A 21288-nucleotide genomic window follows, 5' to 3' on the forward strand; every position below is an offset into this window, starting at 1 on the left:
ACAGAGTTGATGAAAAACATGTTCGAAGTGGCCAAGAAAAATATAGCAGATGCAGCTCTTCTTGCACAATCAGCTTTGGAAGCGCCTCTCACGCTGGTCAATGCTGCCTTGTAGCAATATGTCGACAGAGCCTGGTAGCCTCTCACATTCTTTTCATGAAAGCTATCTCCTGTGCAGCAACAATGGACCACATACAACCACGAATTGTAGGTGATTTAGGAGTCCATTTAATACTTCTGTACACAGTTGAAAGCTAGAGTTTTTGTCATTTTTACAGACCATAAACCTCTCACCTATGCCTCTTGGCTTTTTGCTGTTCAATTGCAGCCAGTGATGATACCAGTGGGGGTTGCTGGGTAGTGGGCAGTGGTTTCACCTGATTGTGTTGCAGATGTGAATTTTGTCATCTCTAATGACGACATGATGACAACCAGTATATGGCAGTGTGAGTGGCAGTTTGTTGCCTTCTACTCACAACATTATGAATGTACAGGATCATCATTCTCAGGGTATGACTGTTTGCAATGTGCCATGGTGTAATGCTTGTCACAGTCAGATCTGCATCAGCTTTTCTCTGAGGTGGGTGACAATACTGGTGCATTAACATTGTCCAATGAAATCATGTATGGGTCCATGAACTCACTGGGAAGCTGTAGGACTTCTCCATGTACCAGTTCTGCTGGTGAGGCACCTAGATCTTGTTTATACATGTCATGTAGGCCAAGCAAAACCAGTGGTAAGGCAGAGGGCTATTGTGATTCATGGCACATTAAGGTGGCTTTAAGTGATCAGTGCCAGCGTTCAGTCATGCTGTTACTGGCAGAAAGGTAACTTGTTGTTGTGTGATGCAATGCAACGCAAAAGTTTCTCACTTCCGTTGCTATGAATCCACATGTGAGCACACAACAGCTTGAACATGAGACTGGCATTCCTAAGGCCAGTGTACATCATACTCTTACATGTCACCAGTTCCATACTTACCATGTACACCTGCATCAAGAATTGCATGGGAATGATTTCCAGAATCGTGTACAGTTCTGTCAGTGAGCACAGCAGCAACAAATACTCGCTAACCCGAACTTCTTCACCAATGTTCTATTTACTGATGAATGTTGCTTCTCAAACAAAGGACAGGTAAATACAAGGAACATGCATTATTGGTCCAACAACAACCCACAATGGCTTAGACAGGTGTAACATCAGTGTCACTGGAGAGTTAATGTCTGGTGAGGGATGCTTGGTAATACAATTATTGGCCCTTATTTCATCAACGGTAGTCTGAGCGGCACTGTTCAGACAAATTGTTCCTCCCCTTCTGGATGAAGTGCCGCTAAGAACCAGAATGCTTATGTGGTATCAACACAATGGATGTCCAGCACATAATCCCTTGCATGCACGTCGTGTTCTGAACCAAAGGTATTCTGCCAGATGAATTGGTCGAGGAAGAACAGTTATTTGACCTGCTAGGTCTCCTGATTTAAATCTCTGGACTTTTTTCTTTGGGGATGAATTAAAGACATTATCTATCATGATATTCCAACAACTCCAGAGGACATGCAGGAATGTATCATGCTTGCTTGTAATTCTCTTCAGCAGGCAACACTGGAAGCAGTAAATAATTCTTGCATTCAATGAGTGCACCAGTGTATCGGTGTCCAGGGTCACCACTTCAAGCAACTTTGAATGTTCTACTCCTGGGCAATGGTACAGGAGAGTCAAAGTCAAGTTTGTGTTATGTTTTTACTTGGTTTTCATTTGTTTTCTGACAACTCCAGCAAGTGGACGAGTTTGTGATCCCAGACTCAAAGTCAATGTTGTGTTATGTACTTAATAATGTTGTGTTTCAGTGAATGGTACACTGTGATATATTTTTGAATAGGTCTTTAGGAGAAGAAATGAATTACCTGTATATTTCAACGATCATTTATGACATTAATTACTTGATCATGCCTTTACAAACACAAAAAGCATTGTTACATACCTTTCAACGCACCGGCAATGATGGCAAAAGTTAAAACACCAATATTAGCTACACCCATTATGTTGCTAATGATTGATGACTCCTTCACACCAAACGCCAGAAGAACTGTGGAGAACACATATATTTAAATTAAGAATGTTTATGTTATCTTATTTGTTAGTGTTTCTTCCATATTTATCTGCAACAGAAGTGCAGAAGAAATATAATTTTGGAACTGGCTTTTAAGATAAGTATTATGTGTTATCCAGAAAGCTTTGATATGTTTTTAGATTGTTTTCAATACAGGATATGTGTAGCAAATATTAAATAATTTATTATTATATACATTTATTTTTAGAATGAAAACACAACAACTGTTGTTGGAAATAACAGTGAGGTTACAGTTTTCTACCTCACTGGCATAAATTTATGTTTCATATTTAATTTTATTTGGTTATCAGTATGTTGAGGTATGGAAATGTCCCTTGAAACAAAATGAGTAAATTTTTATAAATTTTATGTGTCAGATTGTAGCAGTCTGATCACATAAAGTACAGTCATAACCACTGGAATAGAAAGGTTGTCGGGATCTGGACCACATGTGCTCCCTGCACCAGGGAGTGTCAAACATCATGACATTGTGCACAGCAATGGCTTCCGACCAGTAAACATAGCTCTGCACAAGTAGATTTGCAGTAGGCCCTATGTCCTGGTGTTGTGTTGGCTTTTTGCTAACCATGATGTTCAGAAATGGTAAGCTGCTATCCTTTACCATTTGCTTCATGAACAGATTATTCAAGTGAAAAGTCGAAATGCTAGAGAAATGTAGGTAATGTTTCTGTTCCATGGCACCACACTACAAATGTGTTGGCAACATACCACCTGAATGAGGAAGTAACCATTGTTAGAATTAAGCAGCAGGAAAGTGCAGCTCTTACAAGAGAGAGGATATATTCTAGGTGACAGGAACTTCACATGGCATCCATGAAACTACTATAACTACATCTGGAGATCTCATAAAACCTCTCAAGCTGTATATCTGGGCTGGGCAGATAGCACTACCTGGGTGCTAGAAAAGATTCATCAAATGACAAAATATGCTTGTGTCAAATCATGAATGCAAAAAATATAATATGTCAATGTACTGTCTTTAATTTCATCGGTGAGATTAATTTCTTTTGTTTCCACTTGTAGACATGTCTCTATGGTTTTACTGTCACATATTTGCAATCTTATAGCATCACCATCTATGAACTACAAGTTTATAATTTTCATTTGGTTTCCTTTAAATATAGAGTTTGTTTTGTATTTTAACTGTAATGAGATTGTCAGAACTGAATATCCAAAGAAAAATCATCTTACCTGTGAGGAGAAAAGTTAGCCCAAATGCCAAAAAATCTGGATAATCAGATAAAAAGTCAATATTAATTGGCATTGCTTGCCTGCAAGCATTTGAAATAGAATTATTTACTAATGAGTCAATATATCCAGTGAGACCTCTGGCTACACTAGCTGCACCTGTAACAAAAAAGGGATAACATCAAAAATCACTTTAAGGATGTTTGAAAACATGTAACATTTTTATCTGCTACAATGCAGATGCTGCTGGAGATAATTATGTGTCTGACATTAGCATGGCAGTAAAATAAAAAATACACCCTATTGGACAACTGATGTCAATATAACATTTATGTAGGTAGATCACCATGTCCACAATTCTGTGGATTTTGTAAAATGCCTCAGCAACTTCAGAGTGAAAGACTCAGATATCCTGGTGAGCTCTGAAGTCATTTTGTTATTCACCAGGGTACCTCTACGACAGTCACCAGAGCTTATTGGTCAGAAATTTGACAAGAAGACCACGGACCTTTTCAGGCATGTCCTGACCTCCACATATTTGTTGTTTAATGGAGAATACTACAAAGAAACAGAAGGAGTTATAATGGGCAGCCTACTCTCGCCTGTGGTTGCAAATCCGTATGTGGAGCAGTTTGAGGAGGAAGCCCCGGTGTCATCCAAATGGAAACCAACATGTTTTTTTCTGTCATATGGATGATACAATGGTCACATGGCTGCATGGAAGGGGGAAACTCCTTGACTTTCTGACGCACTTGAACTCCATACATTCCAACATCAAATTCACTATGGAGACCAAAGCAGAAAGAAGATCACCATTCCTGGATGTCATGATCAAGAGAAGAGCAGATGGCACCCCAGGCCATGGTGTGTATCAGAAGAAAATGCACCACACTAACCTGTATTTGCATGCAGACAGCTGACACCACCCTTCACAGATGAATGGGGAACTAAAGCCAATAGTACACAGGGTGCACACTGTTTCAGGCACAGAGAGTCTTCTCCAGGAGCTGGAATACAGTAGAACTGTATTCTGAAAAACAGGTACCAAGAATGGCAGATCAGGCATGCTCTCCACCCGACCACAACAGTACAACCTGTGAAGATGGAAGAAGTCATGGAGAAAAGGCAGCAACTGCTTTTATACTGTACACTGGTGCACTATCGGGAAAAATCAGACACATATTGATGAAGCGCCAAGTGAAAACTGTCTTTTGCCCACTCAATAATACAACAGCATTATTGGGAAGTGTCAAAGATGATCTTGGTTTACAGGAGGCCAGTGTATACCAGATTACAGGCGAATATGGGAAGATATATATTGGAAAGACAATGTGCACCTTCAAAGATCATTGCCAAGAACACCAGAGGCCCACTCAACTGATGTATCCTAACAAGTCAGCAATTGCAGAGCACTGTTTGTCTGAGAATTATGCGATGGAGTATGAATAGACCAGGATCTTGGCACAGACTTCCAAATACTGGGAGAGCATCATTAGAGAGGCCAAAGATACACTCCTGGAAATTGAAATAAGAACACCGTGAATTCATTGTCCCAGGAAGGGGAAACTTTATTGACACATTCCTGGGGTCAGATACATCACATGATCACACTGACAGAACCACAGGCACATAGACACAGGCAACAGAGCATGCACAATGTCGGCACTAGTACAGTGTATATCCACCTTTCGCAGCAATGCAGGCTGCTATTCTCCCATGAAGACGATCGTAGAGATGCTGGATGTAGTCCTGTGGAATGGCTTGCGATGCCATTTCCACCTGGCGCCTCAGTTGGACCAGCGTTCGTGCTGGACGTGCAGACCGCGTGAGACGACACTTCATCCAGTCCCAAACATGCTCAATGGGGGACAGATCCGGAGATCTTGCTGGCCAGGGTAGTTGACTTACACCTTCTAGAGCACGTTGGGTGGCACGGGATACATGCGGACGTGCATTGTCCTGTTGGAACAGCAAGTTCCCTTGCCGGTCTAGGAATGGTAGAACGATGGGTTCGATGACGGTTTGGATGTACCGTGCACTATTTAGTGTCCCCTCGACGATCACCAGTGGTGTACGGCCAGTGTAGGAGATCGCTCCCCACACCATGATGCCGGGTGTTGGCCCTGAGTGCCTCGGTCGTATGCAGTCCTGATTGTGGCGCTCACCTGCACGGCGCCAAACACGCATACGACCATCATTGGCACCAAGGCAGAAGCGACTCTCATCGCTGAAGACGACACGTCTCCATTCGTCCCTCCATTCACGCCTGTCGCGACACCACTGGAGGCGGGCTGCACGATGTTGGGGCGTGAGCAGAAGACGGCCTAACGGTGTGCGGGACCGTAGCCCAGCTTCATGGAGACGGTTGCGAATGGTCCTCGCCGATACCCCAGGAGCAACAGTGTCCCTAATTTGCTGGGAAGTGGCGGTGCGGTCCCCTACGGCACTGCGTAGGATCTTAAGGTCTTGGCGTGCATCCGTGCATCGCTGCGGTCCGGTCCCAGGTCGACGGGCACGTGCACCTTCCGCCGACCACTGGCGACAACATCGATGTACTGTGGAGACCTCACGCCCCACGTGTTGAGCAATTCGGCGGTACGTCCACCCAGCCTCCCGCATGCCCACTATACGCCCTCGCTCAAAGTCCGTCAACTGCACATACGGTTCACGTCCACGCTGTCGCGGCATGCTACCAGTGTTAAAGACTGCGATGGAGCTCCGTATGCCACGGCAAACTGGCTGACACTGACGGCGGCGGTGCACAAATGTTGCGCAGCTAGCGCCATTCGACGGCCAACACCGCGGTTCCTGGTGTGTCCGCTGTGCTGTGCGTGTGATCATTGCTTGTACAGCCCTCTCGCAGTGTCCGGAGCAAGTATGGTGGGTCTGACACACCGGTGTCAATGTGTTCTTTTTCCATTTCCAGGAGTGTATTTGCAACAGGGATGGTCTCATCAACTGAGATTGTGGCTATAATCTTAGCAAGGTTTGGGAGCCAGCATTGAGTTTAATTGAGAAGAGTCTCAGCAAACAAAATGATCTGGTGACCAGACCTGACAGAGAATTTACGTCAACGCTATCACAGACACCAACGCTAGAGTCTACGTGATCACCAACATGCAGCTGCAGGTGCAGACCATAGATGGGGCCGTGAGATATTTGGCAAACAGAGCAAATTCCATAATATTAGCTTGAACCAAAAATTGGAGAATATCAGTCAGAATTCAGACCAGGCAGTTTGTGTTCAGAACAAACCTTGATCGGAAGCTAAACCTTAGATACCAGAGAACATGTAGCAAAAATTTTGTCTTCACATTTTTTATTGTAAATAAGCCTATGACTCAGTTGACCATACTTCAATCTTCCACATGTTAGAAGAACAAGGTCTAGATCTGAAAACAGTTGCAGTCATAAAACAGAAACAAAGTTAAAGGTTAAATTTATGAGGGAAATCTCAGTTCCTTTCAAAATCAAAATGGGAACAAGATTGGGAGGTGGATTGACTCCACTACTTTTCAACTGTGTCCTTGAGAGCGACAGGTTTTTCTGTCATCTCCACATTTACCCCTCCATTGTGGTTGCACCTACAGCGCAGATTCCTTGAGAAAGTGATACAAGAATGGCAAAAACAGAAATCAGTCCTCAAAATTGACCTGCCAGTCACTTTAGGCAAATGCAAGTTACCTACAGAGTGATTCTTATTAATGTTTAAAAATGCCCAAGGTGACATGGATGATGTTGAGACAAGTAATTCAATACAAGACACATGGCGCTGCAAATGTCTGAACATACCTCAAAAATGGATGACAAATGTTGAACATGTAATGCCATCAGTTGACATATGTCACCACGTGCAGTGGTTAAGCCTGTCTGTCTGTTGCATCTGACCATCCAAACTCAAGTCAAGTATGCACATATTTGTAGCTCCACACCTGTGTGTGCAATTTCAGAGTGTGTGGCTCAGGGTCCAGTCAAGAACATGTAATGCCATCAGTTGACATAAGTCACCACGTGCAGTGGTTAAGCCTGTCTGTCTGTTGCATCTGACCATCCAAACTCAAGTCAAGTATGCACATCTTTGTAGCTCCACACCTGTGTGTGCAATTTCAGAGTGTGTGGCTCAGGGTCCAGTCAAGAACATGTAATGCCATCAGTTGACATAAGTCACCACGTGCAGTGGTTAAGCCTGTCTGTCTGTTGCATCTGACCATCCAAACTCAAGTCAAGTATGCACATCTTTGTAGCTCCACACCTGTGTGTGCAATTTCAGAGTGTGTGGCTCAGGGTCCAGTCATGCATCTTGCAGGCAGCTTTTTTTTCATTGTGTGAGGCAATTATGTGTTTGCATTAAGGTATTAATTCATTAATTTACTTACTGGTCTTGCACACTCTGCTGGTTTATTACAAAGTACAGTAAAACAAAAACCAACTGTACTGCATCACAAGTAAATGAGTATAAGTTTCCAAATTACATCATTATCAGTAAAGACCTATGTTTTCTTTGCTATGTAACATCTGTAAACAGAAAAGAAGGAATAAAAGGAAAGAAACACAAAATAAGAACAGCTTTTGCTTCGTTATGCTGAGGACAATAATTTTGTAACTTTTACATTTGCAACAGATCACATTTACAAAAGGTGTTTGAAATTTGCACTGTTTGCTTCAATGCAAGTATTGCATAACTCAGTCATCCCTTCATGCATGGGCTCAAGAATACCCTCCATATTTTGGATGTGATGCCACATGTTCAACATTTGGGGTATTTCCTGACATTTGAGGCCCCATGTATCATATATTAAATTACTTGTCTCAGCATCATCTACATTGCTACATGTTTTTGAAACATTAATAAGAATCACCCTGTATAGATTGCCTAGCATTTGCAGACAGTTTAGCAATATTAACTCACAACATTTCATCAGCCCAAAATCAAATTGAACTCTTGAAAGAAACTGCAGAAAAAAGTCAGTCACCAAATATCTTTTGAAAAGACAGTGTACACGGCCTGCAACAAAGAAGCACCAAAATTCTTGAAGCTGGAATACAACAAAATTAAACAAGTTCCAAAATCTAAATATCTCAGCATAACCATTCAGGAATTTCCATCTTTTGGCACCTAACTTTGTTTTCTTTTCTTTGCTTGTAGACAGGCAATACTGACTTAGAACCAGCCAGAAAAGTAAACAAAACACAGGTGAAGGTTCTATGGACACATTAAAAGAATGAACCCAGACAGACTTACAAAACAAATGTTCAACAAAGCCTAAATTGGACATTTAACTGGGTAACAAGATAGAAACTGATTAGAAATTGGTATGAATTACTCCAGGATACTGTATGACCAAAACTGTGAAATCCTTAGGTTCATAATTCACAGATGGAAAGTTGACAAAGAGGAAAAACCAAAAATGCATGTGTGTGTTTGTGTGTGTGTGTGTGTGTGTGTGTGTGTGTGTGTGTGTGTGTGTGTGTGTGCGTGTACATGTGAGTGCGTGCATGCACGTGTGTGTGTGTGTGTGTGTGTGTGTGTGTGTGTGTGTGTGTGGTGTGTGTGGGTGGGTGGGTGTGCTCCACATCTCCCCATAAAATACTGATGCAATTTCAACCAAACTAGGTACACATATCCTTTGCTCTCAGGCAACAATCACTATGAGTGTTAGAACCATCTACCTAACATAGTTCAGGAGATATGACATCATAAAAATGCATGGCATGTAAAACTGCCACATCATGTATGACATTTAAATGTATTACTTATATGTTACTAGACGTGTTCAAAATAAATTTTGCAGACAGTATTAACATGTGCAGCTAAATGTACTGTTGCTATTTCAGTTTACATGTTGTCATTTTGTTATTTGGAGATCGTGAGTGGAGTTGTGGATGCTAGAAAACAGAGTGCAAAGCAGAGAAATCAGAACATTTCCAACACATTCTTCTCTTTGAATTCAGTAGAGGGGCGACAACAGTAGAGGCAGTTGGAAACATTTATGCCATTTGTGGGACTATTGCCACTGGACAGAACATGGCAAGAAAATGGTTTTCTTGTTTTAAGGAAGATCATTTTCACATTAGTGACTCTCCATGTTGAGAAAGACCTTCAGGGTTTGATGCAACGAGGAAGGTACAAAAATCAGGTGTATGGGTACCATATGCTCCATATCTTCTCACTCGTCATCAATGGCTCTGAAAAACACCAATCATTCCTATCTTGTATTGTTACTGGTGACAAGAAATGGAATTTTTATGCTAACATAAAGAAAAGAACAGAATGGTTCAGCCTAAACAAAGCAGCTATTCCCCATACAAAGACGTGTGCCAGTCTACAAAAGATAATGCTCTGCATCTGGTGGAACAGCAACAGTGCGGTGTACTATGAACTGCTTCCCCAAGGTGTAGCCATCACTGCTGAGATCTATTGACAATAATTGTGATGTCTTGCTGATGCAAGCCAAGAACAATTACCAGGAAGACTATGATAATGCCCATCCGCATTCTGCTGGACTGACAAAAAACACTACGCAACAGAAGTGGGCTGGGAAACCATTCTGCATCCAATATATTCACCTGATCTTGTGCTCTCAAATTTTCCCCTTTTCCCCTCACTGTTGAACAAACTTCAAGGAACTTACTTTCTGAATGAAAATGTCCTCCTAACATGGCTCAACAAGTGCTTTGCCTCAAAACCACTTGATTTCTATGGTCACAGAATCGAAAAGTTACCCCAGCTGTTGTACATAGTGAAGAAGAATATATTATTGTTGACTAAAGTCTCTGTTATGTGTATCTGTTGTGTTTATTAAACTTATGGAAAATCACTATGAATTCATGCACGAACCCAATATATCATGGTACCACACAAATTTCAGGAGATGTGACATCATAAACATTGAGATGCAAAAAAGCTGCCACATTGTGCATGACATTTAAATTTAGTACTCCTTTGCTACTAATTCTATCCACAACATATTTTGAAGACAGTATGCACATATGGCGTTGAATGTACCTACACATATACATCATTGTATGACATATTTCAAGAAATATGGTATCATAAACACTGAGCTGCATGAAAAATTGCTCCATCATGCATGAAGTTTTAATACATTTATTCTTTACTATTTAGACACTTGTTGTACAGTCGAACCAAATTAAGGGAAGCCCCGACAATTGGTAGTGCTTTTGACAGCTTTCAACTGTGCAATGCAAATGGCTGTAATTAAAACAGTAACCATCTTTAGAGCTATGAAGAGGTGTTGCCATAGATATGTTTACAAAATCGCATAGCAGACGTGGAGAGCAACTATGCCCAGAGCAGAGAAACTGTCCGGGGTCATGTTTATTAGCACGGAACTTGCACTTTTGTACATTATGCATATTTCTTTGTACAACTGTTTCATAAATGAAAAGGAGTTTTCATGAATACATGAAAATGAAATTTTTTGATACTTCACTACAAATACAGTTCAGTTTTGTTTTTCTTTCTAATAGAAATTTGGCAAAATGAATACCTTTGCAATGCTGTGTTTGTTGGCTAGTAATTATAATAAAATTGTTCTAAAAATTGCCACAAAATATAAAATACATAATAACAAACAAAGCATCTGAAATTTGTGTAACAGAATATTTCTATTCAATAACTGAAGATTTGAGTTTCTAGTATATTTACAAAAACGTGAATTGTTTCAAACAGTGGAAAATCCATGATGACCAAATTATGAAAGGGTAAATTGCTACTCACTATAATGGTGAGTCACAGACAGGCATGACAAAAAGAAGGTGTACAGCAGTCTCTCTGTTGTGCCTCCCTATGACTCACCATCTCCTCTATATGGTATCAGTCTATCCTTTTCATAATATTAACATGATAGTTTGTTTTACAAACACTGGATTTAAGTCAGATGTCAGATATCATTAAGGAAATTGCCCTGTATATGACCAAACAGGCTAAATATATAATACATTCCACAGTCTACCACCTATTGTATTCAAGGACAATCTGCTTGTCGTATCTGTGTTTATTCCTACAATGAAAATGTGGCAAGGGCACACCACTGAGCTAAATGCCACACACCATCTGAGATGAATGGACAAGGTGGCAATGTAAAAAAATGACATCATGGAGAAGAGAGCATAACATCATTTCATTGACCATGCACAGTGAAGTTACAATTTGTAAGTTGTACACGAAAGTGACTTTTAGCACACAGACTGCAGAAATAACTAAACTGAAGGCCTGAAGACAAGATTTGGGATACTGCGGTGCAGTGTAGAACACTGACGGGTCCAGAAAACTAGGCCACATCCTGACATTCTTGCCACATGATAACGTCATTTGTGTAGACCAAGAGGTACAAATACTCTGTCTTCCAAATCCCAGTTCTCAGTTTTGCAGCTAACTGGTCCCTAGGTGGGACCTGTGATGCTCCATTCATGGTCCACTCAGATGACTGCTCTGTGGTGTTACAGCCGGCTCGGCCTGAAGGACTTAGCTGGTGCTAGTTGCTGCTGCCTTGTCTTCATCTTCGCTGATGAAAAGACCCTGTGTGCCTCCTATCACCAGGCCCCCTGTGGGCCTAGCTAATGGCAGATAGTGAGCTGCCAAATTACCATCACATCAATGCTTACAATAAAAGGTGTAATTTGTATGTACTGTGAGAAGAGATATGACAGGACAAAAGTACCACTTATTATGAGGTTACTAATTTGTACAGAAATTAAAACAGTTTTCTGTGCTCAGTTACAAGGCTTACCTTTACACCAGTGCTTGTGACTTAAAAGTGTCTGCATGTATACCAGTACAACAGCCAGTGTCAGCCAGCATGGATTTGAATGTACCAGCAGCCTACCCTTCTTCAACAGATATTGCATTTCTATGTCAACAAACACTAACTTTCTAACTTTTCAGTAATTGCGGATCACAAGCAACATCAGTTAAGATAACAGGATAGAAAGACAGGAATATTAAGACAGCTAAATAAATGAATGTCAGCAAGAACAGTAAAAAATGCATGTCAGGTGATATATCATCAAAAAGCAAAGCAGCCGAATTGTATAAGTATGTGGAGGGGCAGGGGGTTGAGGTGAGAAGGATGGAGGGGAAAATATCTTAAGTAAGAGAAGGGAAAGGCACCATGATAATAATATATGTATTAAGAAATATTAATCGTAAAGATGAAATGCTGAAAGGGAGACAGAAAGAGAACAGTACTAACAGAAGTTGAAGGTTGGTTGACTAAGGACATTTTTGGTTTCTAGTGTCATTACAAGTGATCTGGATCTTTGTTTCAAAATCAGTGAGATCATTTCTAGTATCAACATATCTTCAAATAATTCCACTATTGAGGCTTTGGTTCACTGGGCATAGTTCTGATGAGGAGACAGTTAATGTAATGGATAATATATCAAAATACTTCATTGAATTGTAATATATGTAATGAAAATCCACTCTCAGTGTCACTATGGATGGCAAATAATAGCAACTGAGGATTCCAGGTGTTGCACTGCTTGTTACCATATTGAGATCGAAATAACAACTATTATGAGACAGTCTTAATGCTTTAGTAATATATTCTTTGAAGTCAGGGATGCATTCTTACCTATCACATATTCCAGAATGAGATTCCAACCTATGAGAAAGGCTATAAATTCACCTACAGTAACATAACTGTAAATGTAAGCAGATCCTGCACGAGGAACTCGAGCTGCAAACTCAGCATAACTCAAACCTGTGAACAATAAAGTGTGAAACATTTTGACATTTTTGTACATTGATGACTCATTCCAGTTTTAATTTTATCATGATTAATTTATGTGATTCACTTCAGTTATTTAAGAAGAGAAAAACAAATAGGACTGTATATCCATATGTGACTGTTATATCAGATTTGAGATATTTCTAATAGTAAAAACAATAATAGTAATTTTAATATAAATGATAACTGCAATGATAATGACAATGAACATAAATACAGGTCCTACAAGAGGTATAACAGTTTTACTGAGTAATGTGGAGCTGTGCGTCCCACGCTTTAACCTCAGATGTTAGCCACACTATCTCTCAGTTTCCACTGTAACTGTTCCTTACAAGTAGTAAGAATATTTGTAGGAAAAAAATAAATGTCTGATCTACTATGATGTACTTGAAAAATTTCTTCCCATTACCTTCATGTAAATTCTCCATGAATAGTGTAATTGAGTCAGTCTTTATTATTCAGTGAAACTGTATGTTTTCCTTCCTAGTTTAACCTGATTAATGGGGATGCTTTATGCTATCATTTGAGTATCATGGTCAGATAAACCATTTGTTATAGGCTCATAGTTGTTTCATAAAAGGCAGTTGGATTTACAAGTAAATTATCAATTACTGTTGCATTGTGACCTTTTATACATATATGTCTACATCTATAATCAGCAAATCACCACGAAATATATGGCATAGGGCACATTCCGTTGTACTAGTTATTAGGCTTTCTTCCCATTCCATTCATCTATGGAGTGTGGGAAGTATGACTGTTTGAATGCCTCTGCAAATGCTGCAATTAATTTTAATCTTGTTCTCATGATTCCTGCATGAGCAGTAAGTAGGGTCTTGTAGTGTATTTCTAGAGTAATCAATTAGTCAGTTCTAAAAACTTTGTAAGTAGTGTTTCTTGGGATAGTTTACATCTGTCTTCAAGAGCTTTCCAGTTCAGTTTCTTCAACATCTCTGTGACTCTCTCCCACAGACCAAACAAATCTGTGACCATTTGCGCTGCCCTACTTAGCATATGTTCAATATCCCCTGTTAGTCCTTTTGTCTACAGGTCCCAAACACTTGAGCAATATTCTAGAATGGGTCACACAAGTGATCTGTAAGTAATCTCCTTAGTAGACTGATGGCATTTCCCCAGTATTCTACCAATAAAGCAAAGTATACCATCTGCTTTATCCACAATTGAGCCTATATGATCATTCCATTTCATATCCCTATAAAGTGTTATCCTCAGTATTAGTATGATTTGGCCACTGTGAGGTGCATAATTTTACATTTCTGAACATTTAAATCAAGTTACCAGTCTTTCCACCACTCTGAAATCTTATCAAGTTCTGACTGAATATTTATGCAACTTCTTTCAGACAGTGCTTCATTACAGATAACTGCATCATTTGCAAAAAGTCTGAGGTTACTATTAATAGTGCCCACAAGGCTGTTAATATACAATATCAATAGCAATGGTCACTACACACTACCCTAGAGCATACCTGAAGTTACTTCTACATCAGACAATGACTGTCTGCCCAAGATAACACATTGTGTCCTCGCTACCAAAAATTCTCAACTCAGTCACAAATTTTGTTTGATACACCATATGAGAGCTTTTGACAATAAGCACATATGTGGTACTGAGTCAAACACTTTTCAGTAATCATGAAATAACCACATCCATATGACTACCTTGACTGAAAGCTTTCATTAACTCAGGTAAGAACAGTGTAAGTCGAGTTTTGCATCGTTAATGTTTTTGGAATCCATGCTGGTTGGTACAGAGGAGATTATTCTGTTTGAGGTACCTTATTGTGCTTGAACTGAGAATATGTTCTAAGATTCTACAACAAATCAATGTCAAGGATATTGGGCAGCAGTTTTGTGGATCACTTCTACTACCCTTCTAATAGACGTGTATGATCTGTGCTTTCTTCCAGCTACTGGCATATTTTTTTGTTCAAGACATCTATGATAGATTATACTGAGATGAAGGTCTCAGTCAGCCTGAAACTTTAGTGTAGAATCAGACAGAGAGTCCATCTGGTCCTGGAGCTTTGATCAACTTTAATGGTTTCATTTGTATCATAACACCACTGACCTAACATTTATTTCACTCTTCTTTTCACTGATGTGAAGATGAAATTGGGCAATTATCCTGGGTTTTCCTTTACAAAGGAACATTTGAAAATGGAGTTATGCATTTCCTCTTTTGCATTGCCACCCTCAAGCTCTCAAGCTTTGGTGCCACTAACAACTTTTACATACAACCAGAATTTCTTAGGGTTGTGTTAAAGAACATTTGACAGTATTCTTCTATGGTAATTATTGAAGGCTTCCTGCAATGATCTCTTGACAGCTAAATGTATTTCATTTAGCATCTCTTCTTCTATAGTCTTGTGCTTTGCTTTACTTCTGTTATACAGTAGTCTCTGTTTCTTTAGAAGTTTCTTTATAACTGTATGTCATGGGGGGGGGGGTCCCCTACCATTATGAATTGTTCTACTGGGTGGGTACACACCTATCTACTGCATGATCAACTACTCTTTTTGCCCCGTGCTGCAAGTTTCCTCATTTGGAGATGACACTACTGCTTTTTTTTCTACTTTACTGAACATATATGCCTTTATACTTGTTTTAGTTGTCCTTTGTACTTTGGTAATCATTGTCCCCCTAACTGCATCATGGCCATTGATACTGGGTTTGATGTGGACATTCTCAGAATGGTGAGGTCTATTTGTTGCCATTTGATGTAATATATTTGCATCATGGGTGGGATTCTGAACTATCTCTTCTAGCTAGTTCTCAGAGGAGATATTTAAGAATGTTCCATAGGATGTTTCCTCATGCTCACACTAATAAAACTGTATTTTTCCCAGATGATTGTTGGATGATTAAAGTCTCATTCAATGATTACAGTATGTTTGGGGAAATTTTGTACAGGCAAGCTGAGGCTACCTATAAAGTTTTTGGTTAGAACAGAAGATGAGTCTTGTGGGCGATAGAAGGATCCATTTACTATTTTATGCCCACGTGTGATACTAGGACCTGCCCAAATAATCTTGAATGCAGCTTCAATTCCTATCCCATTGGATTTGAGTTTCTTGCCTACTGCTACAAGTACACTACCTTCATTTCCCACTGGCCTACCCTTTTGATATACACTTAAAATTTTCCCAAAAATCTCACTGTTATCAATTTCAGATTTCGACCAGCTTTCTGTTCCTACTATTTTGTGAGCATCACTGCCTTTCAGGAGCACTTCAAACAAATTCTTGTTGAGAAAGTTACTGTGGGGGATTGGACCAAATTTGGAATCTGTGCATGCTCTAGATCAGAACTATATGAGAAAAAAATTCTTCACATACAATTGCTGCTCAGTTATTTTTATGGCATGTGATTAGTACTGCCTTTAACAGCTTAATGAAGCTTAAAACATTTGCTATGGGGGCCTGTTGGAACTGCTGCCTTGTATGTTTCCAAGCCTATTAGTGAGGTACAGCACCCAAAGAGATGGTCAATGTAGTACTCACTTACAACTGTGGCATAGGTCATCTTTATTCTATTTTACAATCCCCCTGTTCCTGCATTATGCCCATCTTATATTATATACTGGGATACTAACTTGTATCCATCTAGGAGTATGGGGTCTGTCTGCTGCCATTGACATTTACTCACTCACCACTGTGAGTTTCCTCATAACCATGGCCTGCCCTGAAGCAACACATAATGTAGTTCAACCTACAAAAGCTGTTTAAAAGACATGCATCACTGTACCTTTGAGCAGGGTGTACAAAATGTTCTGTTTCCTGTGGTAAACAGCATTCTTGATAGAACTAACTAAGGTTGCTGAATAAAGCAAGTGGTTCTTTATGTGTGTGCTCTATATGCTCATTCTAACATAAAAAAGCTGTTACCAAGTCCACTCTAACATTCAAATTTCTTGATAGAAAAAAAATACTTGCTCACACTACCACATTCACTCACATATCAGATTAATGCATGACCTGCTGTTAAAGAACCAAAATTTTTAAGGGTCAGTTGATATATTGAACGTTCTAGATGGTTATTAGTTTTGGTGTGCTTGCTCAGTACTACATAGTTCACTCATATTCAGTAATCTGAAGTAGAATTATGACTGCATAGCACGCCCATTGAATTTTTTAGCCTACTGGAAAGAAAGTCACAAAATCCTCTAAAATTCTCAAATCTTCTGAGAAAGTTGTTTATACCTGACCTCAACCACGTTCCAAAACAGTTGTTTTGTACTCAAAGTCAATTACAACATCTTTACTAGAAGACCTAAACATAATCCCACTCAGTATAAGACTTTACTTACATCTATTCAAAATGGGTGCATGCTAATATCCCCCTCCTCCAGATCATGCATGCATTCTCCCTTCTGATTTACTGGAAGAAAAAATAGCCAATCAGCTGCATAGTTTTTTATGGGCAACATGGTAATATCCCTCCTTGACCAATCACCAGTTCTGAATTTACTTTAATCAGTTTCAAAACTAAATATTTTTTGGAAAGTAAATAATTAAAAATAATCTTATCTTTACTTGCCCTAAGGACAATATATAGATTTTACTTCTCTGATCCTTACACCAACTACATTAAGCCCATCATACCATGTATATGACACATTGTTCTGTTGATCCATATGATTCACACTCTCATTCACACTAATTCCAAGATTCATGTACCACATACATGCTGCATGCACTCCAGCTCTCAACTCACACAACATCACTAACGAAAACAGTTGTGTCAAACACTGAAAATAATAATTACTGTATGAAACTGGTACATTATGTAACATATACTGTTCTGGACAAGATATTATTTAAGTGTTTTGCTTAAGCTATCATTTGACACATACAAAAACTTATTAATGTATCAAAATGTTGCTTTTAGTGAAAAGTTATATATATATGTTTTTAGGTCATTTTATGTATCTCTGAAATCATTTCTAGTATGAAACTGAAACTTATACACTAGTTAATCATTGTTATTCTGAAAGGCTCTATATAATTTCATCTCAACTCATGCAGAGTAAATGACTTCATTAATTCACAGATTGGTGCATAATTTAAGCAATTTGCAAAGTGTATATGTGTGGCTGGGCCTGCAACTAGCAAGTGATCACAGAGATGAAAGATGATAAAATTTCCCAGTGTCTGAACTCATTCAGTAGGGCACCAGTGTCACTGAGATTAATCTTATAGCTTCCTAACCTTCTATGCAGAATGCTATACCCCAGGTGCACCTGAGCAATCTCTGTAATGTTAAAGTGATATACCATTATTCATAGCACATCTATAGATTTAACATTAGGTATTTCAGATTCCTATAATGATATGAGAAGCTCATCTTTCTTACTTGACAAGCTTCTTATGTTCTGATGGTAGATCAATTGTGATTGTTACTCTTTCTGCTGTTGAAGAAGCCGTTTCTTCCCCTCACTTACTGTTACAATTGTGTCTATCCCTATTCAGCAGCTCTGTCTTTTAGGAAAAAAACTCTAAAATGGCCTACAAAAAATGCTTGAATTCACTGGAATTGTACAGTTAATGCTTGTGTTACACATGAATATATCTGAAAATTAGTTGTTTAAGCAACCTCATACTGGATATGTTCAGAAGCAGTATGTGTGATGCAGTCATGCTATATGCTCCATGTACTAGGTTCTATTCCTGCATTCCAAAAAAAGAAAAAGAGAGAGAAGAGAGATATGGTATTGGTTTTTGTCAAAAGACTGTATCAAGAAGGATAATTCTTGGAAAGAAAAGAAGTGATCTGGCTAAGGCTACCCGCCGGCCGCGGTGGTCTAGCGGTTCTAGGCGCTCAGTCAGGAACCACGCAACTGCTACGGTCGCAGGTTCGAATCCTGCCTCGGGCATGGATGTGTGTGATGTCCTTAGGTTAGTTAGGTTTAAATAGTTCTAAGTTCTAGGGGACTTATGACCACAGATATTGAGTCCCATAGCGCTCAGAGCCATTTGAACCATTTTAAGGCTACCCCAGAAGTCCAAAATAACCTCCAATACTGCTTATTGTCTGAGGTCCTTCCCTTGAATCCATTTCCCTCCTCACTCCTATGACACGATGCACATCCACCTTCTACATGCTCCTCAAATTCAACAAACTCACCAATCCTGGATGCCTCATTGTAGCTGGTTATTGTGATACCACTGAAAGGATTTTAGCTCTCACCAACCAACATATCCAACCAGTTGCCAAAATCTAGCTTCCACATCAAAGACAACAACCACTTACTTCATTCACTGATTCTCCACTATCATCACCCATTTACCTCCTGGATCCCTACACATCATTGTTGATGCCACTTCCCTCACACCAACATCCCTCACCCCCTTGGTGTCACCACTATTGAACACTACCTTTGCCAATGTCCTTCAGACTTGAGATCCACTACCTCATTCCTCATATGACGTCTGTTCAAAAAATTCTGGAACTGTATCCACAAAATTTTTCTACACTTACCTTTTACTTATTGTGCATGGTTTTCTTTGAAATACTCTCCTCCACAATTGATACACTGCAACACTGTTTCCACTTACAGAAGCAGTCTTGGTATGCCTCTTGTTCGATTGTGTGAAGCATCGTCTGCAAATTTTCTTTTATCTCATCAATCTTTGCAAATTTTCATCCTTTCAAGTGGTTTTCAAGTTGGAAATAAAAAGAAAGTCTGCAGGGCCCAGGTCTGGAGAGTATGGAGGATAAAGCAACACAGGATTTTATTTTTTGTGCAATAGTCATGCACCAACAGGAATGAATGTGTGGCTACATTATCATAATGCAAGAGCCATGAATTGTATCACCTAATTTCAGGCCATTTTCCTTCTCACTTTTTCTCCCAGCCATCACAGCATGTCCCAATAGCACCATCAATGAAGAGTTTGCCCCTGTGGCCTGAATTCATGATGAACTAATCCTTCACAGTCAAAGAAAACTATCAGCATGGCTTTGACATGTGATCTGACCTGCTTTTTTTGGTCTTGGATAACCTTTCCTAATCTGTTGTGAAGATTGAACCTTGGTATCAACATCAAATCATAGACCCACATCACATCACCAGTTGTTATTCTCTTAAGGAACATCTTGTTCTCATTTGTAGAATCCAAAAGCTCTTCACAGACTGCAAGGCAAAGGCCTTCCTGGTTCTGACTCATGAGCCATGGGATGAATTTGGTGGCAACACAGTGCATTCCAAGATGCTGTGTCAGGATTTCATGACATGATCAACTGACTCACACAGTCAGTCTTCGATTGACACACACAATTTTGTTGACATTCTTGACATGAGTGTCATCAGCAGATGTTGAAGGGTGTCCTGAATGGGGGTCATCTTTAACCTCTGTCTTGCCATTTTTAAACCATGTGAACCATTCATAAAACCAAGTATGGCTCAAGCAATCATCACTGTAGGTTTCCTGCAAGTGTCTCTGTAGAGGTTTTCTTGAGTTTCATGCAACATTTAATGCAGACACGTTGCTCCTCTGACTCTTCCATCTCAAAATTTGCAAACTGTGTGACACAACATTCTACTCAATACAGCATTGAACAATAACTAACCGACATACAACAATTAAACTTCTGGTAGTTACACCTTAAACACAGGTGCGTGCAGGAATGCCAAGTGCATTTCACTCCAACACACCACTGGTGTGAAATTATGAATGTTCTGGAATTTTTTGAACAGACCTCAAACACCTTACTAATTATATAGCCTTTTAAAGGAATATATACAAACAAATCCACAGCACAGCTATGGGCACCCACATGGCACCCTACTAGGCCAACTTGTTTTATGGGCCATCAAGATAAAACCTTCTTAGCCTTCCAAAATTGCAAACCTCTGGTCTGTTTGATGTTCACTGAAGATATCTTTATGATCTGGACTCAGGGCCAAGACACTCTATCCTCATTCCTTCACAGCCTCAAGATCTCTGCTATCAACTTTACCTGGTCCTCACCAACCCAGTGTCCCACCTTCCTGGGGGGAGAAAAAAAAAAAAAATCGTCACATACACCCTGGCCACCTAGGAATGGCATACCTGTTGTGACAAGAACTTCCTACCACAGTATGTTGAAGGTCTCACAAAGGCCTTGACAGACAGACACTGTCCTCCAGACCTAGCCCACAAACAGATCTCCCATACCATTTCTACCCTCAAGAACCAGTTCCAAAGGAGTG

At 39.7% G+C, this 21288-nt stretch overlaps 1 protein-coding gene across 1 annotated transcript in view; it reads right to left on the bottom strand.

The window, feature by feature from the left end:
• LOC126253045 (cationic amino acid transporter 3-like) overlaps nucleotides 1-21288 on the bottom strand; it is a 127216-nt gene that overhangs the window by 72831 nt on the left and 33097 nt on the right. Inside the window, exons 3-5 of the mRNA XM_049954121.1 lie at nucleotides 12919-13047; nucleotides 3323-3478; nucleotides 1982-2086 (exon numbers count right to left, since the gene is read on the bottom strand). Coding sequence (XP_049810078.1) covers nucleotides 1982-2086; nucleotides 3323-3478; nucleotides 12919-13047 — 390 coding nt within the window. The remainder of the gene's footprint in view (nucleotides 1-1981; nucleotides 2087-3322; nucleotides 3479-12918; nucleotides 13048-21288) is intronic.

Source organism: Schistocerca nitens, chromosome 4 (assembly GCF_023898315.1).
Source record: "Schistocerca nitens isolate TAMUIC-IGC-003100 chromosome 4, iqSchNite1.1, whole genome shotgun sequence".
Taxonomy (NCBI): Eukaryota; Metazoa; Arthropoda; class Insecta; order Orthoptera; family Acrididae; genus Schistocerca; species Schistocerca nitens.